The sequence below is a fragment of the Varanus komodoensis genome, unplaced genomic scaffold (assembly GCF_004798865.1).
Source record: "Varanus komodoensis strain SLA01 unplaced genomic scaffold, ASM479886v1 scaffold2, whole genome shotgun sequence".
NCBI lineage: Eukaryota > Metazoa > Chordata > Lepidosauria > Squamata > Varanidae > Varanus > Varanus komodoensis.
Window position 1 is genome coordinate 50238750 of NW_025335568.1, and position 19881 is coordinate 50258630.

Here is a 19881-nt window from a genome sequence, read left to right on the forward strand (position 1 = left end):
TGTTTGGTGGCTTCTCAGATTTTGGGCAGCTTCTTTCCCCATTTAAAAGTCTGAAATTCCTCTTCTAAGGCTTAGTTACTGGCAGTAAGATATTTAGGCAAAAAAAGTTGGTATTTCATCTCTGAAATGCATGACCAATATTTCTCTCCCCCTTCCTCTCAAAGCCATTCCATGCTTGGCAGCTTTTTCTACATTTCCTGAAATGTTTTAATGAAATGCTCAGCACATCACAGCTCCAAGCAATCACAGCACCATCATGGCAATAGGAATAAAATCAAGTTTGCTTCTGATGCCCTTATCACTTGCCACTACCTGGGTGATCATTTGGGAGCTCCATCAGCTACAAGCCACTGGATTTGGCTCAACGTTTAGCATTGGTTGCACCACTGTTGTCACCACCAATGGGCCAGGATGAGAGGAGGGAGAATGAACAGATCTGCAGTGGTGAAGAGGAGAAGCAACTCCAAAATGCTGCGGCCAGTGGGACACTGCTGGGCTGTAGGATCTTCACTGGTGTCCAAACATGCATACTCTTGAGGGAGGCTTTGTTAGAGAGGACTAGGGATGGAATAACTCCTGCTCAAATATTCCCTTAAAGTTTACTGAGTGACATCAGCCTAGTCTGCCTTACAACTTTGTGTGAATAAAGTGGGTCAGGATGGGAGAAGACTTCTGTGACCTCCAGCTCCATGATGCTTGGAGAAAGAAAAAGGAGAAAACGTAATCAATAAGATTGGTAAACATTTTGTTCAAAAGTGAAGGCATAGCAAGCTGCATGTGCTCACAGCTCTGTTCTCAATTGTTAGCACCAAGAACAGTTTCCAGGGCTTAACCAAGAAAGTCCATTCCTTGGAATCCATTGGCCTTTGCGTCCAACTTTACTTAGCTGGCCCAGGAATGCTGGAAGTTTGTCCATCAAAACATGCACAAGAGCATACCCTAGAGTTTCAGTAATCTGCATACTCACTTACCTGGGAGAAAACCCCACTGAACTCAACGGGACTTAAGAGTAGGATCAGGTCACACCAAGCCCCCCCAAAAATCCTACGAGAGAAGCGCATAAAACGCAGCATTTCCCTTCCACCGGGTTGCAACAGCGGCATGTCAAACTGTGCACGTACATCTGGTGGAGGCTGATGGGGGTTGTAGTACACCGCAGCTGTCGAGATGCCAGTCTGAAAAAGGCTGCGGACTTCGACATAACTCCGCCCGGAGCCAGATGTCTGTGCCCAGCTGGACCTGCTGCTGCCCCATGCCCATGTTGGCTGGGGAGGGTGATGGGCGGTGTAGTTCAGCCCACTTGGAGAGGCGCCGCGATAGGAAAAGCTGATCTAGCGCACTCCAACCTCGTCCTCTTGCCTGCTTGCTCCACCCTAACGTTTGCCAACACCGCTTCTGGGTCTGGGCCGGCGAAGCTCGGCGCGCCGTCAGCCTTGCGCGCTGCCCGCCAGGCCAGGTCAGAGGACAGCGGCGGATCACGCGCGCCCGGGCTGGCTCCTGGGCTCCGGAGCGGGGCGGGAGGGGGAGCTACGTTTTAGCCAATGGGCGGCCAGCGGCGGCCCTTCCTTTCGGCTGGTTGGCGCGTCAGAGAAGACGCTACCCGCCGCCGCCGCCGCGCCGCCGCCGCCGCCGCCGCTTTCGTGCGCCTCGCCAGGGAAGGGGCCCGCCGGCTGAACAAGGTAAAGCATGGCTGCGAAGGTAAGTGCCAGAGCCCGGCGGAGTGCCGCGTACAGTCGTGCCAGCCGCCACCGCCGCCGAAGTTTATTACCCAGGCTCTCTGCAGGCCTTTGCTGCCCGGGTGCCGGGAGAGGCCCCGGCTGCTCGCTTTGACCTAGGGCCTGTCCTTGGGGCAGTTCGGCCTGCGGAGGGAAACCCCTTGGGGCCCCCAAGCAGAGAGCAACCTGTCGTGCGTCCCCATAGCGAAGGTGAGGTACGGGGAGGCGGTGCGATGGAAGGAGGAAGCGAGAGCGTGCAACGCTGTCTCCATTAGGCGAAGAAGCAGCGCCCTTCGCCGGGGCTGAGGGCTGCTTTGACATCATTGCCTCGTTAAGAGCGGCTCTGCTGAATCATAGCCATGGCCTCTCTAGGACGGCAGCTTGTTTCCCATGGTGGCCTGACAGACCCCAACAGAAAAGCCACCAAGCCTGAAGCTTTGCCCCTTCCTTCCCCCAGCCCTGGTCGACAGGGGTACACTGCCTCTGATTGTGGAGGTTCCTTTTAACTGTCAAAGACAGTTGCTGTTGATAGAGCTGAAAGCCTTCGTTCCCTTGACACTAAAATAAAAGAATTCTGAGTTTGTTCCTAGACTAGGTCCATTGTATTTTTTCATCCCATTGGGACTAACATGGCTCAAGGTCCGCACTCGTTTTTGTTCTTCATCTGCAACTTTTGTTAGCCACTACCAGCATGGCAAGTGGTAAGGCATAATGGGAATTGTAGCACAACAACATCTGGAAGGGAACCAGATGTTTCTCCCTGGTACCAGATGTTTATTTTTATCTCTGTTGTAAAATGTCTATATAATAAAGTGCCTTTCAAGACCCATTTCCATTACAGTCTCATCAGGCTTTAAAGTATACTTTTCCAGAAAACAGTTTTTCATTTCCCAGGGTATGAATTCACACCATGTGCATTTATGACAGCTCTATAGCACAGCATAATCATTGTGTTTATTAATTGGAACAGAGTTCTGCTTTTTAAAACAGCCAACTAGTGTTGCAGTGCCCATACAGTTCAAAGTGAGCTTGACACAAAGGTCACAATTGTGTAAGGACTTTGGTTTGAGCACTGATAATCACCTGACTTCCTTTGACCATTCTCCAAGTTCAAACAGTTTAGGGGTATACAGTGGCTGTCAACCAGGAGAATAATTTTACAGGTGCTGTGGGCAAAGCAAGTCTCTTGCCCAGTTGTAATTATAAGAAGGTGATCTGTGGTCTATTATGCTACAAATAGATTATTAGAACATCGTTGGAGTCATTAGGCCTTTTTTCTGTGAATAAAATAGTGGCTTTTTGCCTGCAATGAATTAATGTGCTGCACAATCTTTTACTCCCTTTGCAGACTTTGGCTTAGTTGGCACCATTTTTTAAAAAGGTAGAATCCTGGCTTGAACATGGAAACTAATGTCATAGCTTCTTCTTAACTTGTATGGAAGTTCCCATTAGAGTGGAGCAATCAGAATATGGCAGCAGATAAGTTTAGCCAAAGACCTCACTTGATAACTTGGATCAAAGGATTTTTCAGCCCCTTTTTCTCACCCCACCCCATTTTTAGCTTCTGTGGAAGGAACAGTACTATCTGTCTCTATGAGGACACAATGGGGCTTTGGCGATGACAAGGGGTCAGGAAGGGGAAGAGGCTGGAGACATTACCTTATGCCGGTTCTTATCAGTGGCTCAGCCTCCTTCCCTCTCCTGTGCTAAATCCAGATGACTGGAAACAGCTCCATTTATCAGATGCCCATAAGCCTCTCATTTTGGTGGAAGCTGATGAGGTTATATTTAATGGTAATTTATTATGTACTATTGTATTTCAATGTATTTTATCATGTTGTAAGCCGCCCCGAGGTTTCGGCAAGGGGCGGCATAGAAATGTTATAATAATAATAATAATAATAATAATAATAATAATAATGTGGCAATCATGTCCTCTATCCCTCCACTGCAATTAAATATCTTTGAGACCTGAGCATACACTCAGTTCAGGAATTTATTTGTCATTACCAGAGCTGAGCTCTCAGCCTTTCACATGGAAAACTGCCCTAGGTTCTCCTTTCACCACAAGTTTTCTTCATTTCAGTAACCAAAGAGTGAGAGAGCAGGGTAGGGTGGGGGTAGGGTTTGCAGAATGCAACAACCCATTGTGGGCAAGTAGTCACAGTAGTTTGTCATGTTTACCAAACTCAGCCTGTTTCCTTCAAGGAGGATTATTTTCAGGCAACACACCACCCTAACCCGTATCCTGCTCCTACCCTAGCTATGTGATGAAGGCTGTGAAATTTTCATGAATAACAAAGGAAAAACTAAACCAGGCCAGAGGTCAATCCACAGGGTCCATTATACTAAGCATTCTGGTCAGTCAGGGTGGTCCAAAGGAATGGATAGCCCAAGGTCTAGAAATTTGTTGGACCCAATGGAACAAGCAAAGTACAGAGTTGTTCACAACAGCCAGCCAGCTGGTTCTGGCTGGGCTAATTAACCAGGCCAGTGTTTCCTTCTCTTTGAACTTCTGCTATTCATGTTTGACCCTAGGCTGTTCCAAGGGGTGAATTATCTCTGGCTCTGTTGGGCACTTGGGGAAGTCCAGGAACAGCCCAGTTGCTCTTCCAGAGGAAGGCTGACAACTGAAGCCTCCAGTTCCTAACTTGGCTCTGGCTGGCTCCTTCCCTCTTCATTTTCATCATATGAATCTTTTTCCAGGTAGGATGTGACAACCCTGGCAATCCATGGCTTGTTCTAGGGGTTGTTTGAGTTGTTGTGCCATCTCAACCTGGAAGATTGATTCCATCAATCATGGGTTGTGAGGATTAGATAGCAAGCTACTCAGGAAGGGCAGCAGAATGCCCTGCTGCTTTTCACTATCTCACCCATGATGCTACCAATCAGCCCTTCCACCAATGTCCAAGTGGCACACCAACACAATATCACTGGTCTGCCAACCTTTTAAATCATTTTTTAAAATTTGCTTCCATTTTTAATCTTATATTTTGGAGCTTCTATAATGAACAATTGTTATTTTCCCTTGTTTTAAGGCCTAAACCATTGCCTGATTATTCGTTGTTTTAAAAATTATTTTTATTGTTTTTTATAGATATACGAATATACACTTATAGCTGTCTGCTATGTATAGTCTTATCTTGTCAATGGTCTTTTAAACTTCAGCTGTCAAAGGGGAGTAGGTAACAGACTGAAAAGAGGAGGCTCCATATAAGTTAATTTGTGCATAGTTGCCAGCTGTCAGTTGCCTAGCTGTCAGCTGAAAAGTAAAGGGAGAAAAGTGGCAAAAGTAGGTAAACCAAAAGGAGTTGGTGGCAATATCACCCTCTTAGTGAAATGATCCTCTGCTTTCAAGTGATGAAGTGAAGTTTTCTGTGTCCTCTGTCTTTTAAATACTTACTGGAGTCTTCAGCTACTCAGAAAGGGAAGATGTTAACTCCACATCCACTCTTTTAAAGTCTTTACTGCAGGTCCCTGACAGTTCTAGAAAAAGCACAACCCTGCAGTTCTTTCCTAGTCCAAAATATTACATATTTTTAGCACTGTCAGGGAATTCTAATAACTGCAACAGGAAGTGCTCCAAAGAAGAGATTCAGATAGTTGATGGAATTAATATCTTTGCTTTCTGCAGTAGCTGGAGATGCAAGAGAGTGTTAAAAAGGTGGAATATACTGAACGTTGTCCGTTCAACACTTAAAAGCCAGAGGATTACATCGCTAAGGGGATGATACTATCACTCTCCTCTGCTTTTGGTTCCCTTGCTTTTGTCACTTGCCCTCTATATTTCACTTGAAAGCTAGGCAACTGACAGCTGCCAACTGTGTGCAAGTTAATCTATATGCAATCTCACCCTGTTAGTTTCTTTATACCTTATTTACTCTACTTGACAACTCCCTTTGACATCTTAAAGTTACATGACCATTGATAAGGCAAAACTACACTTACAGGAAAGCCAGTTTTTGCACATTTGTGAAAGTCTGGCAAAAATAAGAAAAAATTGAATACAGTTGCACTTGTGTAATTTTCAGGGACTGAGAAAACATGACCCTAATGGTGCTTTTTAAAGCTCCTAAAATTAACCCCCCCCCCAAAAGGGTTAGTGATCAAAGTGGAGAGGGGGAGACTAGATAGGTTCTGCTGCAAAGCAGAGCTGGGATACAAGTTGGAGGACAGAGGGGGAAGGTAAGGGAAACCACATCATAGTGACCATGGTTGATTGTTAATCCATGGTTAAATTAACCATGTTGGATTGACCATTTGGTGTTTCCAATGCCTGCTGTGTGCATTGGATTTTAAAGTAGAAAATTAATAGTGGCTGTGCTCATCTGCAATTGCCCAAAGCAGAAATCTGTTACTCCATGTTATAATGATGCCCGTTTGGAACCCTCTTCCTAAACTTATGTAAAGGTATAACTGCTTGCACAAAATGACAATAACCTTAATGTAATATTGCAGCTTATAGTATATATAGTAGTCCAAGTGATAGGTGTGGAGCATAGTTAAGGTAGAAATGGAGGTAAGTCCGGTTGAAAGCAATGGGTCTTTCTTCAAGTGAACATATTTAGGAGTTGGGCCTTACTACAAGTAGGCTTGTCTAGGAAATACTGGGGACAGTACTTCTCTTGCTTGAAAAGTCTATTCTGAGAGATGATATGTTCAGTAAAGAGCAGCTTCTGCCAAAGTCATATTGAAAACTTAACCAACTAAGAGTTGAAAGGCATATTTAGGATCAGTCTCATAAAGCCATGTGCTCTGCAGAATTTGCCAAGAGTGTGGAATCTGTGAGCCATCAGCTTCAGCTGACAAAATTTTTCAGGAATGTAGGGGGTTGCAATCCAACCGAGTATCTAGTGGGGTCCACTGCCCTCCCCTGTGCTATATCTGAGCATCTGCAATGTTCATCTATTCTTCAAAAGAGATTTCATTGTTGCCTTCTACCTGTCTGGCTGCCAGCACTTGTAGCGATGCTTCACATTACAACATTCCTGCAAGAATTTAAGGAATTCACTAGTATGTGGTAGAAGTGTGATGGCATTATCATGTTATCTTGCATTTATTTCATCTTATATGTAATTATCTTGCTTGTGGTAAGTCAGATGGATATGTTAAAAAGCCATGATTGACTTCAACTTTCCAGCATGGGTGTGGAAATATGCAATTAGTTCTACATGTGGTGGTTTTTTCCCCCTGCAATGAACTACCCATGTAAAGCACACAAATTTCTACTTGGAAGAGTTTCTGTAATTTGTGATAATCCCTTTATTTACTATAACTCAGTTCAAAATATACGAAATAGGGAAGCTTTCCCAATGTGACACCCTCTTGATGGATTGGATTGCAAGAGTAGTACTGAAGACTGATTCCAAATATGTCATGAGAAAACAGTGTTGATATTTATGTCCTGTGAATATTGTACCTCAAATCTGAATGTCAAGATAGTGCTGGTGGTACAACTTGGTACATCTTCTTTGAAGCATTGCTTTACCAAGTTCTCCTCTGCTGTGATGCTTAGGAAGTTTCAGTGGTAAAAACATTTTGCATACTTTGTGCTACCATACTGTGTCCTGTGCTTATAAGAACTGTAGCTGAGATTATTGAGGAAACTGATAAATGGACTTACATGGCCATGACCAACTTGGAATGCTTTGTTTGCTTTATGATATCTATACCTGAAGGTGTATTTTTCGCATAACAAAGTTCCAGACCCCCTCACATAGCATTGTAGCATAAAATCAACTTAAAAGTGTTGCTACTTAAATATGCTAGTGTTTGGGCAGTAGGGTTGTATTTTTGGACAATAGCAGCTTTCAATTGAATATTGGCAGCTTTCCGTTGAATATTGGATGTTCAGGCTGGGTACCATTGCAGTTCTTTTCTTAGTTCTGTGTTTTCTTCTGTTATCAGAAGGGCTAGAAACTTTTGAATGAAAGCTGAGCTTCGCATGGGAAGCATTCTGGCTGTTGAAGCCTTCTTAAATGTCCCCACATCAGTAGATTCTATAAGAGAACTAAACACGAATAGATATGTGTACAGTATTTTATAAACTTGGCTAGAATTCTGTAGAGATCTGTGTCATTTCTTAATGCTATAAATGCACAAGTGCTGTTAGAAATGTAGACAATCTTTTTGTTGCAAAATTGTGAGAAGTTTGGATCGACTGAATAATTGCATTATGCTGGAAATCACAAAATTAAACTGAAATGACTACATGGCCAAATTGTTGTGTAACAAAAGTTTGATTCTGCATACAAATAAACTACTACACGGGTTGTTCATTTAGACTGAAATTCAGATATGTGTGAAGGTTAAACTTGGTTTGTGTGAAGACCCACCTCTAATACAGTTTAATAACACATGTGTGTTTTTTTCTCACTTCAGCCAAACAATGGATTGGTGAGTCAGTGATACATTTCCTGCATTTGCCTGAGATTTTTTCATCCCTGTCACTGTCCTGCATGGCTGCTTCTTAAAGTTTATTTATTCATTCTCTTTTTTTATACCCTCAGGCTCATGTACCCCCTTGAATGTCATGACATTTTTCTTTATATGCTATTTGAAACTACTTGACTTCTTACCCGCTTAAAACAAACAGAAAAACCTCTTATGTTGAAAGTGAATAGTAGTTAGAAATATTGTGTAACTAAGTACAGCTAGGATCTGTATTGTAAGTGCATGTGTGCCTGACATAGAAAGTTTTCCAGGTACACACACAGCCAAATACAAGAGAGTTTTCTTATTCTGCATTTGCACACAAAGTCTAACCATGATCATATGCAGTACATTAGTAGTAAACTCATTTTCCATTCCTCTATACACAAGATCAGTGGGCTTGAGGGAAACATAAGGTCTGAAGAAGTACTAAAGGAAAAAAAAACCCTTAAGAAAAAAGTGTGTATGCATGTGCGTGGGGGAGACTCTTATAGTGATGAAGAGAACACACACTGGCCAAAGAATGCAGAATATCTCTTGGGAGGGGGAAGGAACCACAAAAGTTGTAGGAGGCCTTGAAGGCCATCAGGTCTAACTTCTTGGAATTTCAGAGGACCTCCAAGAGCACCTGCCCAGCTTCTGCTTCAAAACCTCCAGTGAGGGAGAAACCACCTCTTGGTTCCATTCTCAAACTACTTTTACAGGAGCATGTACATCCTTAAGTTCAATTCAAGTATGTCTTCTGTAACTTTAGCCCACTAGATCTTTAGCCCACTAGATGTAAAAATTTGCAGCAATTTTGAAAAAAAAGAAAAGAAAGAAAATGGTACAAAAACAGTTTTGGAAAAAATATATATTAGTACCTTTTACAGATTGAAAGTCATGTTATGTGCAAACCTGTAGTCTCTGCCCTTGATGCATGCAAATCTTTGAATCATAGAATCATACAGTTGGAGGGTATTTTTATTCATTGCAGGACACCAAGACATGGCAGTGGCAATCTTTTCCACCCCACACATTGTACCCTGCATTGCATCTAGATGGCTGTTTTTGGGTGTCTAGATGGAGGCCATGGAGCAGTAGGGAAGGAAGCTGAGACACCTTTTTGATCTGGTGTAAGCCATTAGCCCCAACTTCATCCCTTGCAGCCTCCCCAGCATGATAATTCAGCTTTCTCCGAGGCTGATTTCCAACCTTGGAGGGGCAGTCAATGAAGCACTTTCTGAAGTGTCTGAGGAAGTCTCAGTGTCTGGAGCCTCATCTTGAAGGTCACAGAGCTGGGACTCTGAATGAAAGAAAATTATGTCTCATCCGGTCCACTCCTGCACACTGTCGCAGACATAAAGCACTCATTCCCATAAAAAAGAACTGAACAAAAGGGAAAAGAGCAGTTTAAACCAATACTCAATGAATAGACATGAAATTGAATCAGTTATATTTTCTGAAATATAGCTATCAGTTTCAGATTCTACTTTTCCTGCTTCATCTTTGCTTTTATCATCATTAACCTGGACTTCTAGAAACTGAAGGACTGCTTGGATTGAAGCAAGCTTCTCTACCTTTTCATTCATCAGTTTGTTTCTTGATTTGATGCAGTATGAGTACTTCCAAACATTGACCAGTTTCTTTCTTATGCTGCAGAAGGTGGAGAAATTTGAAGCAGGTGGACAGTAAAAGGAGACAGAGATTGTGTTGTGCAAAGGTCTTCACACCATTTTGCAGGAAGGATATGTTTGGCAGTGCATTCTTGGACCAAATCTCTGAAGATGTTTTGTATTTGGTGATATTTAATAGTACCTTTTGAACATCAAGTCCTAAATGTACTGCTTGTTTTGCAATTCAGTCAAATGCAGCATCAGTGCCACCATCACTTAGATTTCTGCCTTTGAATCCTGGATCCAACTGATTTGCAGGTGCATGAATTGGATGGCAACAGAATTCTCCCCATTTCTTAAAATCTTTGGTTACTTCTTTTGTATTTGTAAGTGGAGTACATTTGGATCCTCAGAAACCGTTGTTTTTATCTGGTAAGGTATTTTGGCAAAAGCATACTGATTCAGTTGCATGACTGCTGAAGAATCTGGCTTTAGAAGCTTCAGAGAGTTCTACAGCTGAACCCAAACGACATCTTCATCAAATACAATGTTCTATATACTTCTGGGTATTTTAAGATCTTCAGCTATTACTGTTTCTTGAAAATCTTTTTGTCTCTTAGTAAACTTCCAAAGGAGATCATCACCCTGCTTAGTTTTAGTACAGAGTTTGCATCACAATTTTATTTGTTGCATTTTTCCTTCTTGCTCCTTGAAGGGGAGCTCTTTCTTCTGCAACTACAACAGGAGTAGCCTTTTTGTATTTTATGGCTTCTTTTGCTTGCCTGTTGAACTTCTGGGCAGTGTCCACTTTCATTATTTCATTAAGAAGCACATTCAACCCATGACATGGACCTCCTATTGCAGCAACTTGGTTTTTTTTTTTTAATTTTTCAGATGGCTTTCATATTATTTGCATAGATACTCAACAAAGCAATTATGTTACCACTCCCAATTTTCTGTAGAACTTTACATACTTTGGACATATCTGTTCTTGCTGTTCCAGTGCTTCTTTAAGAAACTGGTCAAGATATTGTTTTCACAAAGTTTATGATTCCTCCATTCATTTTTGTCTAGCCATCTGTAAGTACTGCGAGACACAGTGTTTCACTGATTTTTATTGCACAGATTCCATTATGTGCTCATATTCTGACCTGTAAGAGGCTTACTAAAAAAAAATCTGCTGGGCAAACCATATGGTGCTGATGGACATTAAAAAGCTTCCTGCTAGTATGCATGTTCAGTTATTAACAGTAGGGTTCTAGAACCATCAGATTAGTAGGAATTAAATTTGACGTACCATAAGCATTATGAAGAAACCAGTGTAGCTGAAATATGGTACAGTTTTCTGAATTCAGAAAATTTGAAATCCAAGCCTTAAAACAAGCATAGGTGTAGTTGTGTTTTGTTATTCTGTACTTTCTCCCAGTCCTTGAGGGCCTAAGTAAAAAGGACAGAAACAAGAGCACCAACTGTATCAAGAGGAAGTCACAAGCAAAGAAGAAACTGAAATCTTCTTCCATCTCTTGTGACAATGGCAGTATTTCCTAGAAGCAGAAATTCATCCTGCTTTTGCATTTGAGTTGTGCCTTGGTTTACAGCCTATTATTATTATTATGGCTTTACATTATGCTTTTACAATATATAAAAATGGTAATGATCTGATACTGTACAATGGTCTTGCACAAACATCTGTTACATAGATTTTAGAAAACATTTGGGGGAATAAATATATGAAGACCTTTTCTGAAATTTGTTATTCACAATCCTGAAAGAAAATATTTCATAATCCATTTTTTCCCATGGGGAGGAGAGAGGTTTTCAAGAAAAAAGAGGGAAAGTATGTTTCCGATTTTTTTGTTTTGTTTTGTCCCCCCCCCCCCCCCAGGCCTTCACCTCTTCAATCCTATCATAAAGTGGAATATCTTGGCAGAGGATATGGTTGGCTGGCAACTTGAACAGTTTCCTCTTGTATTCTTATTTAAAAGAAAATCTCTTTGGGACAAGTCTTGCAATTTCTTAGTAGATCACTGTTTAATCTTGGTTGGCAGTACCTTGACTGTTGCACACAGGTTTTTTGTGCAGTAGTGGAAGAGAAAAATACTGCCCTTTAAGAAGCATTGGATATGTTAATGTCTAAATTGGCACATGATAAAAGATTGCGAGAAAAGAGTCTCTTCACTTTTAGAGCAATGACTGCCACTTATCTCTTACTGAAAGTTAAGCCTTTTGAAAGTATAAATCAGGAAATACTGGCTATTATATAGTAGCCCTTTGTATTGATATTATGTTTTTCCTATTTATGTCATCTTAGAATGCAGTCCTATGAACTTCACATTCATGAGGTGGAAGCCTCTGAATGGAGGGGCTTCTGTGCATTGAGTACTTTATAGGTGCAAAGCTGGCAAAATGGAGGGGCAACAGGGATGATCTTCATCTCCTTGTGCTACAGTTGTTGCATTTTCACTAGATGGGCTCCTTATTCTGTCTAGAAACAATGCTTTAAAGGAAAAGGCCATCAGTGCCCCTAGTCCCAATGGCTCTGTGCTACTTCTAGTAGCAGAGGAAGTGCCTCTGTGCATACCAGTTGTTAGAGGACTTGGGCAGGAGGGTGCTGTTCTGCTTTTGGGATCCTGTGGGCAGCTGGTTTGCCACCATGTGAATAGAATCCTGAGTAAGATTGACCCTTGATCAGCTCCAGCATGGTTCTTAAGTTCTTACATGGAGGATAGAAAAGGAAAGAAGTTAGAAAAGGCTCAGACTGACTCACATCCTTCTCTCTCCAGTCTCTCTCTGCCCACCAGAATGTTTCTTCTCTCTCTTTCCCAGTTAAATGTTTTGATTTCAGAAGATAGCTGATAATTCATTCTGGGGTGGGGGGGGTCACATCTCTGACTCCCCCTTTGAGGTAACAGCACTATCTTCAAACCTGAAGAAAGGAATCTCCACTATCTTTTGGCCTTCAGACAATGACTAGGAGCCATAGGATTACTTTCTTATATCCAAATAGAAAGGCCCATTGATTTCAGTGGAGCTTTCTTCAAAATAAAGTTTGGGATTGCAGCATCAGTGACTGAGGAGACAATGTATCTTAAGGTATAGGAACAATCTTGTGTGTAGACTCTTGAAATGATTAGGAGTTTCTCTAGATTAATACTCTGCTTTCACTATTCTGAGACATACTTTGCCATTCATGTCAGCAGGGTTGCATGGGGGGAATTCCTGGTGAGTCATATTTTTCATCCTATAGAGGTTTAGTAGCCGTATTTCCCAGAATTAATAGTATGATTTATTTATTTATTTCTAAAATGTACATCTCATCTCTCTGTACAATGGAAACGCAAGGTAACTTAGCAACAACTTGGAAGTATAAACAACAAAATTACAACAATAGCAATTAAAATGCAGTAGTGTACAGGATCGGTATTAATTAAAAAATGGTAAAAGAAGTAATAATTGGATGACCCTAATTAAAAATTTCCTTGCTCTGTAGTTCTAGGAGTAAGTCCTGTTGAACTCAATAGGTCTTACATCTGAGAAGACATTATAGGATTTCAGTGTAGAATGTAGAAGGCAGTGAGTGGGTGTGACACAAAGCTCTCAGAGGGTGGTTCCATAATTCGGGTGCCACTGTTGAAAAGACCTTTTCTGTTTTCCCTACCAACTGAACTTCTATTAGCAGGGGATAGCAGAAAGCAGCTGAGAGAAGTTCTGGAGCAGATTCTTAAGGGAGGAGGTGATTATAAGATTATTACAAATGCCCAGTTAAATACTCAAGTACTTCTTGTGCAGTATGTGCATCACAATAAATCAGGGACTTATTTTATGTTGTGTTTTTATATATGTGGGCACTTATCAAGCATTATGATGTGTTTTGAAAATTTGTTACACGAGTTGGATAAAAGAGGGGATGAGGGAGCAACTTCTCTGTCCTTAATGTGTACAGCCCATGTTCTGAGCCAGAGATCTGTAAGCACAGTTTGGACTGCATGCTGCACTTGTAAAGTTTTCTTGAATTTAAGTGCTGAATTTGCTACAGACACTCCATTTCATGCCTGCCTGATGACCATCTTATTTAGTATCTGCATGTTGTTGTATCTATCTCAATTTTGGCCAGCAAGTAATATTTAAATGTGCAGATGTAAATATAGGTTGCCTAAGAATAGGTTCATGCACTTGACTTGCTCATATAACACTTGCAAGTTTGTCTGATTTCAGTTGCTTTGTAAAGACAGTGACACAGAACAGCTTGTTTTTATAGCAGATCAGAGTTGCTTTTCATTTGAGAAGCTGTGTCTTGTTAATATATAGCTGCAAATGTACCCAGGTAATCCTTTTCATTTCAACTTTGGGGTAGGATTTTAAAGTTTGCAGTTGTGTGCCAAACAGTAAATTCATACAGTTGCTTCATGAATGAAATTGTTGGGAATGTTGGCTAGTGCCAGCTCCTAGCAATGCAATCATATGGTGTGCATACATGTAGATATGTGTATGTCTATTATGCTGGACAAGCCACATCCTGAATACTGTGTCCACTTCTGGGCATCAGAGTTGAAGAAAAATTTAAGTGGAGTATATCTGTAGGATAGCAACCCCCAGTATGGTGAGGAGACTAGAACCCAAGTCCTCTGAAGAATAGTTGTAAGAAATGGGTGTATTTTATCATAGACAAGAGAACATGAAGGAGAGATATGTTAGTTGTCTTCAAATAGATGAGGAGCTGTCTCATAGAAGATGAAGCAAACTTGTTATCTGATGCTTCTGTATGTGGGCCTAGAACTAACAGTTGGAAATTGCAGAAAAGTGGTTCTGGCTAATGTTAGGAGAAACATTTCAAAGGTAGAGCTGCACCTGCATAATTAGGTGGTGGTTTCCTTCACTATAGGTATTTAAGCAGAGATTGTATGGACTATCTGGCCAGCTTCCCAGTAGTGGAGGAGGAAAAAAAAGCCACCATGGCTTCTTTTTCCTGCCCCATGTATGTCAGCTGCATGCCACCTCATTGCATAATTACCCATGCCAAGTGCAGGTTGCCATGTCATGCACATCTGAAGCAAGTGGTGGAAGGTGCCTTCCAAACCATGCAAGAAGACCCGAGCAAGACATGGGTTGCAGGGTGGTTTGAAAACCAACCCACCACCCATCTCACCGGTCTGAACAGCACAACAACCCATACCTAGAACTGGCAGTTAGGGAAATGAGATGGCATGTGACCAGCATATGCAGGGCAGAGAAAGAAGCCATGGTGGCTTCTTTCCTTTCCTGATTTCATGAACTGGTTTCTGTCAGGGATGCTGAAGTAGCAAAGTTCCTGTATTGAGTAGAGGGCAGGACTAGAAATGGTAGGCAGACTTAAGGTTCCTGGCATCTACTCTTTAACTATAATAATAGAATTACAGAATTATCATAGAGTTAAAAGGGGCAAGAGGTCCAACCCCATGCTCAGTACAGTAATCCAAGTGAAACCATCCTGTTCAGATGGCTGTCCAGTTGCATCTTGAATGCCTTTAATATGGGAGAGCCCACAGCATCCTTAGGTAATTGGTCCCATTGTCATACTGCTCTAGCAGTCAGGAAGTTCTTCCTGATGTTCAGCTGGAACCTAGCTTCCTGTAAATTGAACCTATTATTCTTTGTCCTGCACACTAGAATGATCGAAAACAGATCCTACCCTTCCTATTTGTACTTGAATGCTATCCTATCTCCCCTCAGTCTTCTCAAGGCTAAAAATACCCAGTACTTTCAATCTCTCCTCACAGGGCTTTTTTTCCAGTGCCTAGATCACCGTTGTTGCCTTCCACTGAACCTTAAGATCCACCAACTAGAACCTGACACAATAGAGATACATACTTCTGAGCCCAGGAATATGTTTTGAGCATTAGAACTGAGTGAAGCTTGTAGTCCTTCCACACAAAAGTCCACTGTTGCCTTCCCCCTAAACTTTCTTCATTTTTGCAATATAATTTAGGGGAGAAAAAGAGCATTTGTTGTTCCCATTATAAACAGTTGGGATTCATTCTTGTATACCTATTGAAAATCACCCAGAAATCTCAATAGATTCTGATATACGTGTAATGAATAGAGTATGTGAATCAGGTCATAATATTATTAATTAGTTGAACAAAATATTTTAGAAACAAGCTTTTGTGAAGGTTCTAGTTTAGCAAATCACTGATTTTTTCATATCTATGAAACTTATATAAGTGCTTATCAAACTCACTGATCCAAGCAATACACAAGGAAACACATTATTGTTGAAAATTTAAAAGCCCTATGCTCACTAAAATACTGAAAATGCAATGGCAAAAATACCTTTTAATGTTTGCAATAGTTCTGATTCATGAAAGGTTTTGTACCTTAATTGAAAGTATTCTACTTTCTAGCTTTAATACTTCTTGATTATCTTCGAAGGAGAATATGTTTCAAGCATTCCTATAATTAAAATCCAATGCCAAATGTTAGACTCTTCTTGATTACTTGAGCTTTACTGTATTCACAGACCTCCCAAGAGTTCTTAAGCATTATCTCTTATAAATGTATGTTGGCACCATCTAATCAAATTTGTGTGTATTTGCATGATATTTCTCAATATTTTAGTAATCTGACTAAACTCTGGTCAGCATGTTATGTAACTAGGGCTGCAATCCTGTGCATTCTTACTGCAGTGTAAATCCCACTGAAGTCACTAACTAGACCTGTATAAATATGCATAGGGATAGGCTGTTAGTTCTTCATTGAGAGGTAGTTTATTTAATCAACAATAATTTTTTATTCTGTCCTTTCATAATCTAAAATAGCATTCAAGATGACTAACAATAGTAAGAAAAATGCAATAAAATAGGCACAAACAATTGCAGTCTGAAAAAAGATGTAGCATTACTGATAATCAGAACAACAGGCTCAGGTAAAAAAAATGTGCCTAATAAAAGCCTACACAAAATTGGCTTTACCAGTAAAGGGTGCAAGTGAATCTTCAGCAACAAGATATTTTGCAGCTAAGCTGCAGCCATGGAAAAGGCCCTTGCACTCATCCTAAACCAGCACAGGTCCAATCTAGATTGCAACACAGAGAAGTGTCAGATATAGGAGGAAGGGATAAATTAGGCATTGTGGATTCAAATTGCCTTAAATAAAGTGCTCTGCCTTAACTGATCTGAGAATATAAATACTCTGCACTGGATTTAATATAAAAGATGGTATGAAACCTGTGTTAAGTCATCATAGACATGAGTTAAACTTGATGTCTAGGCTTATCGTCATACTGGATCTTGGTGGCTGAGGCTGTATAACTAACCATGGTTATGTCATTTCCACAAAGATGATGGGTACTAAGCTACACTTGCTAGATCCTCTAAATTATACTTCAGAATTATCCTCAGTTGTGTGAAATAACTTTTGCTTCATTTTATCTTTAATACTACATGCAGGTGTGTGTGTGTGCGCGCACACACACACACAGTTTGTCATGTGTGTGCATATCTTAACCTTCAGAGTATCTTGTCAGCTTTGACTTGTAGGCTGTGCTTTGTCTAATATATGTATTCTTCCATTCTCTTATCCTACTAATTTTCATGCCTTTAAGGGGATCATTTATTATTCAGAGAATATGGGAATCTCTGAGTAAAGACATCAGACTCTTAAATGGGGGGCACTGCTGCCTTGTACTGTATCATGGGATTGTATACCACATCCTGAATTACATTGCAGTAAAAAGTGTTCTTCCTGTCCCCAGTTCACACCAGAATTTCACTTGGATAATTGCATTACAGCAAGAGCCCTAATTGGGGCTTGACTTTGATCTGTTCTCTTAGTAGCTATCTAATCTTGTCATTGCATATTAAGCACTTAGCACAGTGCAGTCCTCAAAACTACCATAAGAACTTTATTTTGGTGGAATAATTCATGTGTGCAGATTGTCATCCAAAAGTAATTGAATTGGTGTGGGTGTTTTAGCATACAGTTTAGGATGTTCTTGTATATAAGTCTAAATCTGCTATAAAATTAGTTTATAGTGTGACGTTAGGAGAAAGTACCTGTTAGCTTTTGCACCCTGTACAGTTAACATTAGTGGTCATTGGTGGTCATAAATTAGTGAGAAGGTGAAAGATTTACTTTTTAACTTTAAATCCTTTTGCTGTCTACTTAAAAATAAACCTCACTAAGGTAGTGGGAATTATTCCCAGATAAGTGTGTATAGGATTACAGCCTTAAAGTCTTTGAGTTGGAACACAATCAGCCTTCCATTAACAGAAAGGCTCTGCTTGCATAAAACACCTCTACCTTATTTGTGGACTCCCTCTTACTCCCCACACTCAGCTTTTCAGCAAGATCTCCTGACTCTCTGTTTTTCATTTCTAGTGGTCTAGAGGTGTTGTTATGGAAAAGAAGGGGCAAGGAAATCTGCTTCCACCTGCCCAGCTGCACATGCCAAAATCTGAATCCAACCCTTTATGTATAAAAATGCCCACAAGAAAGCTGAGGGATAGCCTCTAAAAAGTTTTCCCTTTCCCTGGCAGTAACACAGAAACAGCATATGTAGAATACTGAAAATATGACAACAGAAGTACAGTTATCAGAGGCTAACTTGAGAACAGGGGAACAGAACAAACAAGTGACTCAGATGAATGGAGGCACTGAAAGGGGATCAGATGATCCTCTGAATGTTCTCCTAGTTGGAAGATGAAATATCCATCTTTGGAAGAGGAAATCTGCTTAATGCACAGCAAATCCTTAAATGATTGATGAGGAGGAATGACTTTTTTCATAGGCATATGTATATCTCTGGAATAGGAATGCTGATTTAAACCAGAGTATTCAGGCTCATTTTGGATTTACAAGGTAAGACTATCCAGAAGTAGTTTACCATTACAACCTTCTGTGCGGTACTAACCAGCTGTTGTCTGTGAAAGATCCTACTTCATCTACCACTGCTCCCCATTAACTTCCCTTCAGGAGTTTCTCTGCTCCAATCAGCGTTAGAGATAACTCTTCTCTTCTGCTGATGTGACTATTGCTCCTGAAGGGAATGGTTACATCTTAGCCTAGTGTCTAGTGCTAACTTTGAACATTCTCTCTTGAGTGACCCTGCTAGGAGATCCGACTTGCTCTTGGCTTCTCTGATACTCTCAAACCCCCTCCCACATTAAGGTGTACATCCAAGAATGGGGCATCAAATATGTAAATGAGAGCAATGGCCCAGAGATTAGAATGTTTCAATATACATGCCTATATCCAAGGAAGGAGATTCAAAGGAATGCAGCAGCTATAGGACCCATGTAAGTAGAGACATGCTCAAAGTGTTGCAACAAATAAGGAAGTGAGAAATGCCTGATGTTCAAGCTATATTCCAAAAAGGAAAAGGCACTCAAGGTGATACTGTGAACGTATGTTGGCAACCAGAAAGCACAAAAGCATTTCAGAAAAGGATGAGTTTATGGTTTATATACTATAGCAAAGCCTTTGTTTGGATCATGAGAAGCTGTGGATGGTTCTGAAAGAAAAAAGGTGTGTCTCGGCACTTGGTAGATCTGATATGTAGTGGACAAGAAGCTACTGTTAGGACAAAATATGGAGAGACATAATGGCTTCCTATAGGCAAGGGCAACAGACAAGGGTGTATAGATCTCCTCTCTGTTCAGTTTGTAGGAAGAACTTATAAAGAAAGCTGGACTAGGATCAGAAGAAGCTGGAGTGAGAATTGGTGGAAGATATGTTAGTAATTTAAAATATGCAGATGATAACTTACTGACAGCAGCAATTTGTTGAAAGAACTCCCGATGAAAGTGAAAGAAAAAAGTGCAAAAGCAGGAGTGCAACTGAATATGAAGAAATGAAAAATGATGACTACAGAAGAATTGCATGACTCCAATTTATTCTCTCATTACCAAAATCACTTCAGACTCCTAACATCTAAATAAGCCAGTCAATGGATACTGCCCATATCTATGCACATATTCACAGGTGTATGCATACACCTGCATAGACACATAGCCTGGCAATCCTGATACAGATTGCTGTTCCATATATGATAGCCCTGGAATAAGTGGATAGTATGATCTCTGTTAGGCTCTCTGAGGGAGGGAGCAGAGAATGGAAATCTGTGGAAGATTTACCAGTGGTAGTAGAGGCAGAGTAAAGTGCTT

General features: G+C 40.9%; 1 protein-coding gene across 3 annotated transcripts in view; it reads left to right on the forward strand.

Annotated features, from left to right (window-relative positions):
• The first annotated feature begins 1591 nt into the window (after positions 1-1591).
• Positions 1592-19881, forward strand: part of SLC25A13 (solute carrier family 25 member 13) — a 129311-nt gene continuing 111021 nt past the window's right edge. For 2 of the 3 annotated variants that reach the window (XM_044429315.1, XM_044429317.1), the window contains exon 1: positions 1592-1698. In XM_044429315.1, the coding sequence (XP_044285250.1) occupies positions 1687-1698 (12 nt within the window). In that variant the 5' untranslated portion in view covers positions 1592-1686. The remainder of the gene's footprint in view (positions 1699-19881) is intronic. The other variant, XM_044429316.1, reaches the window with a different exon arrangement.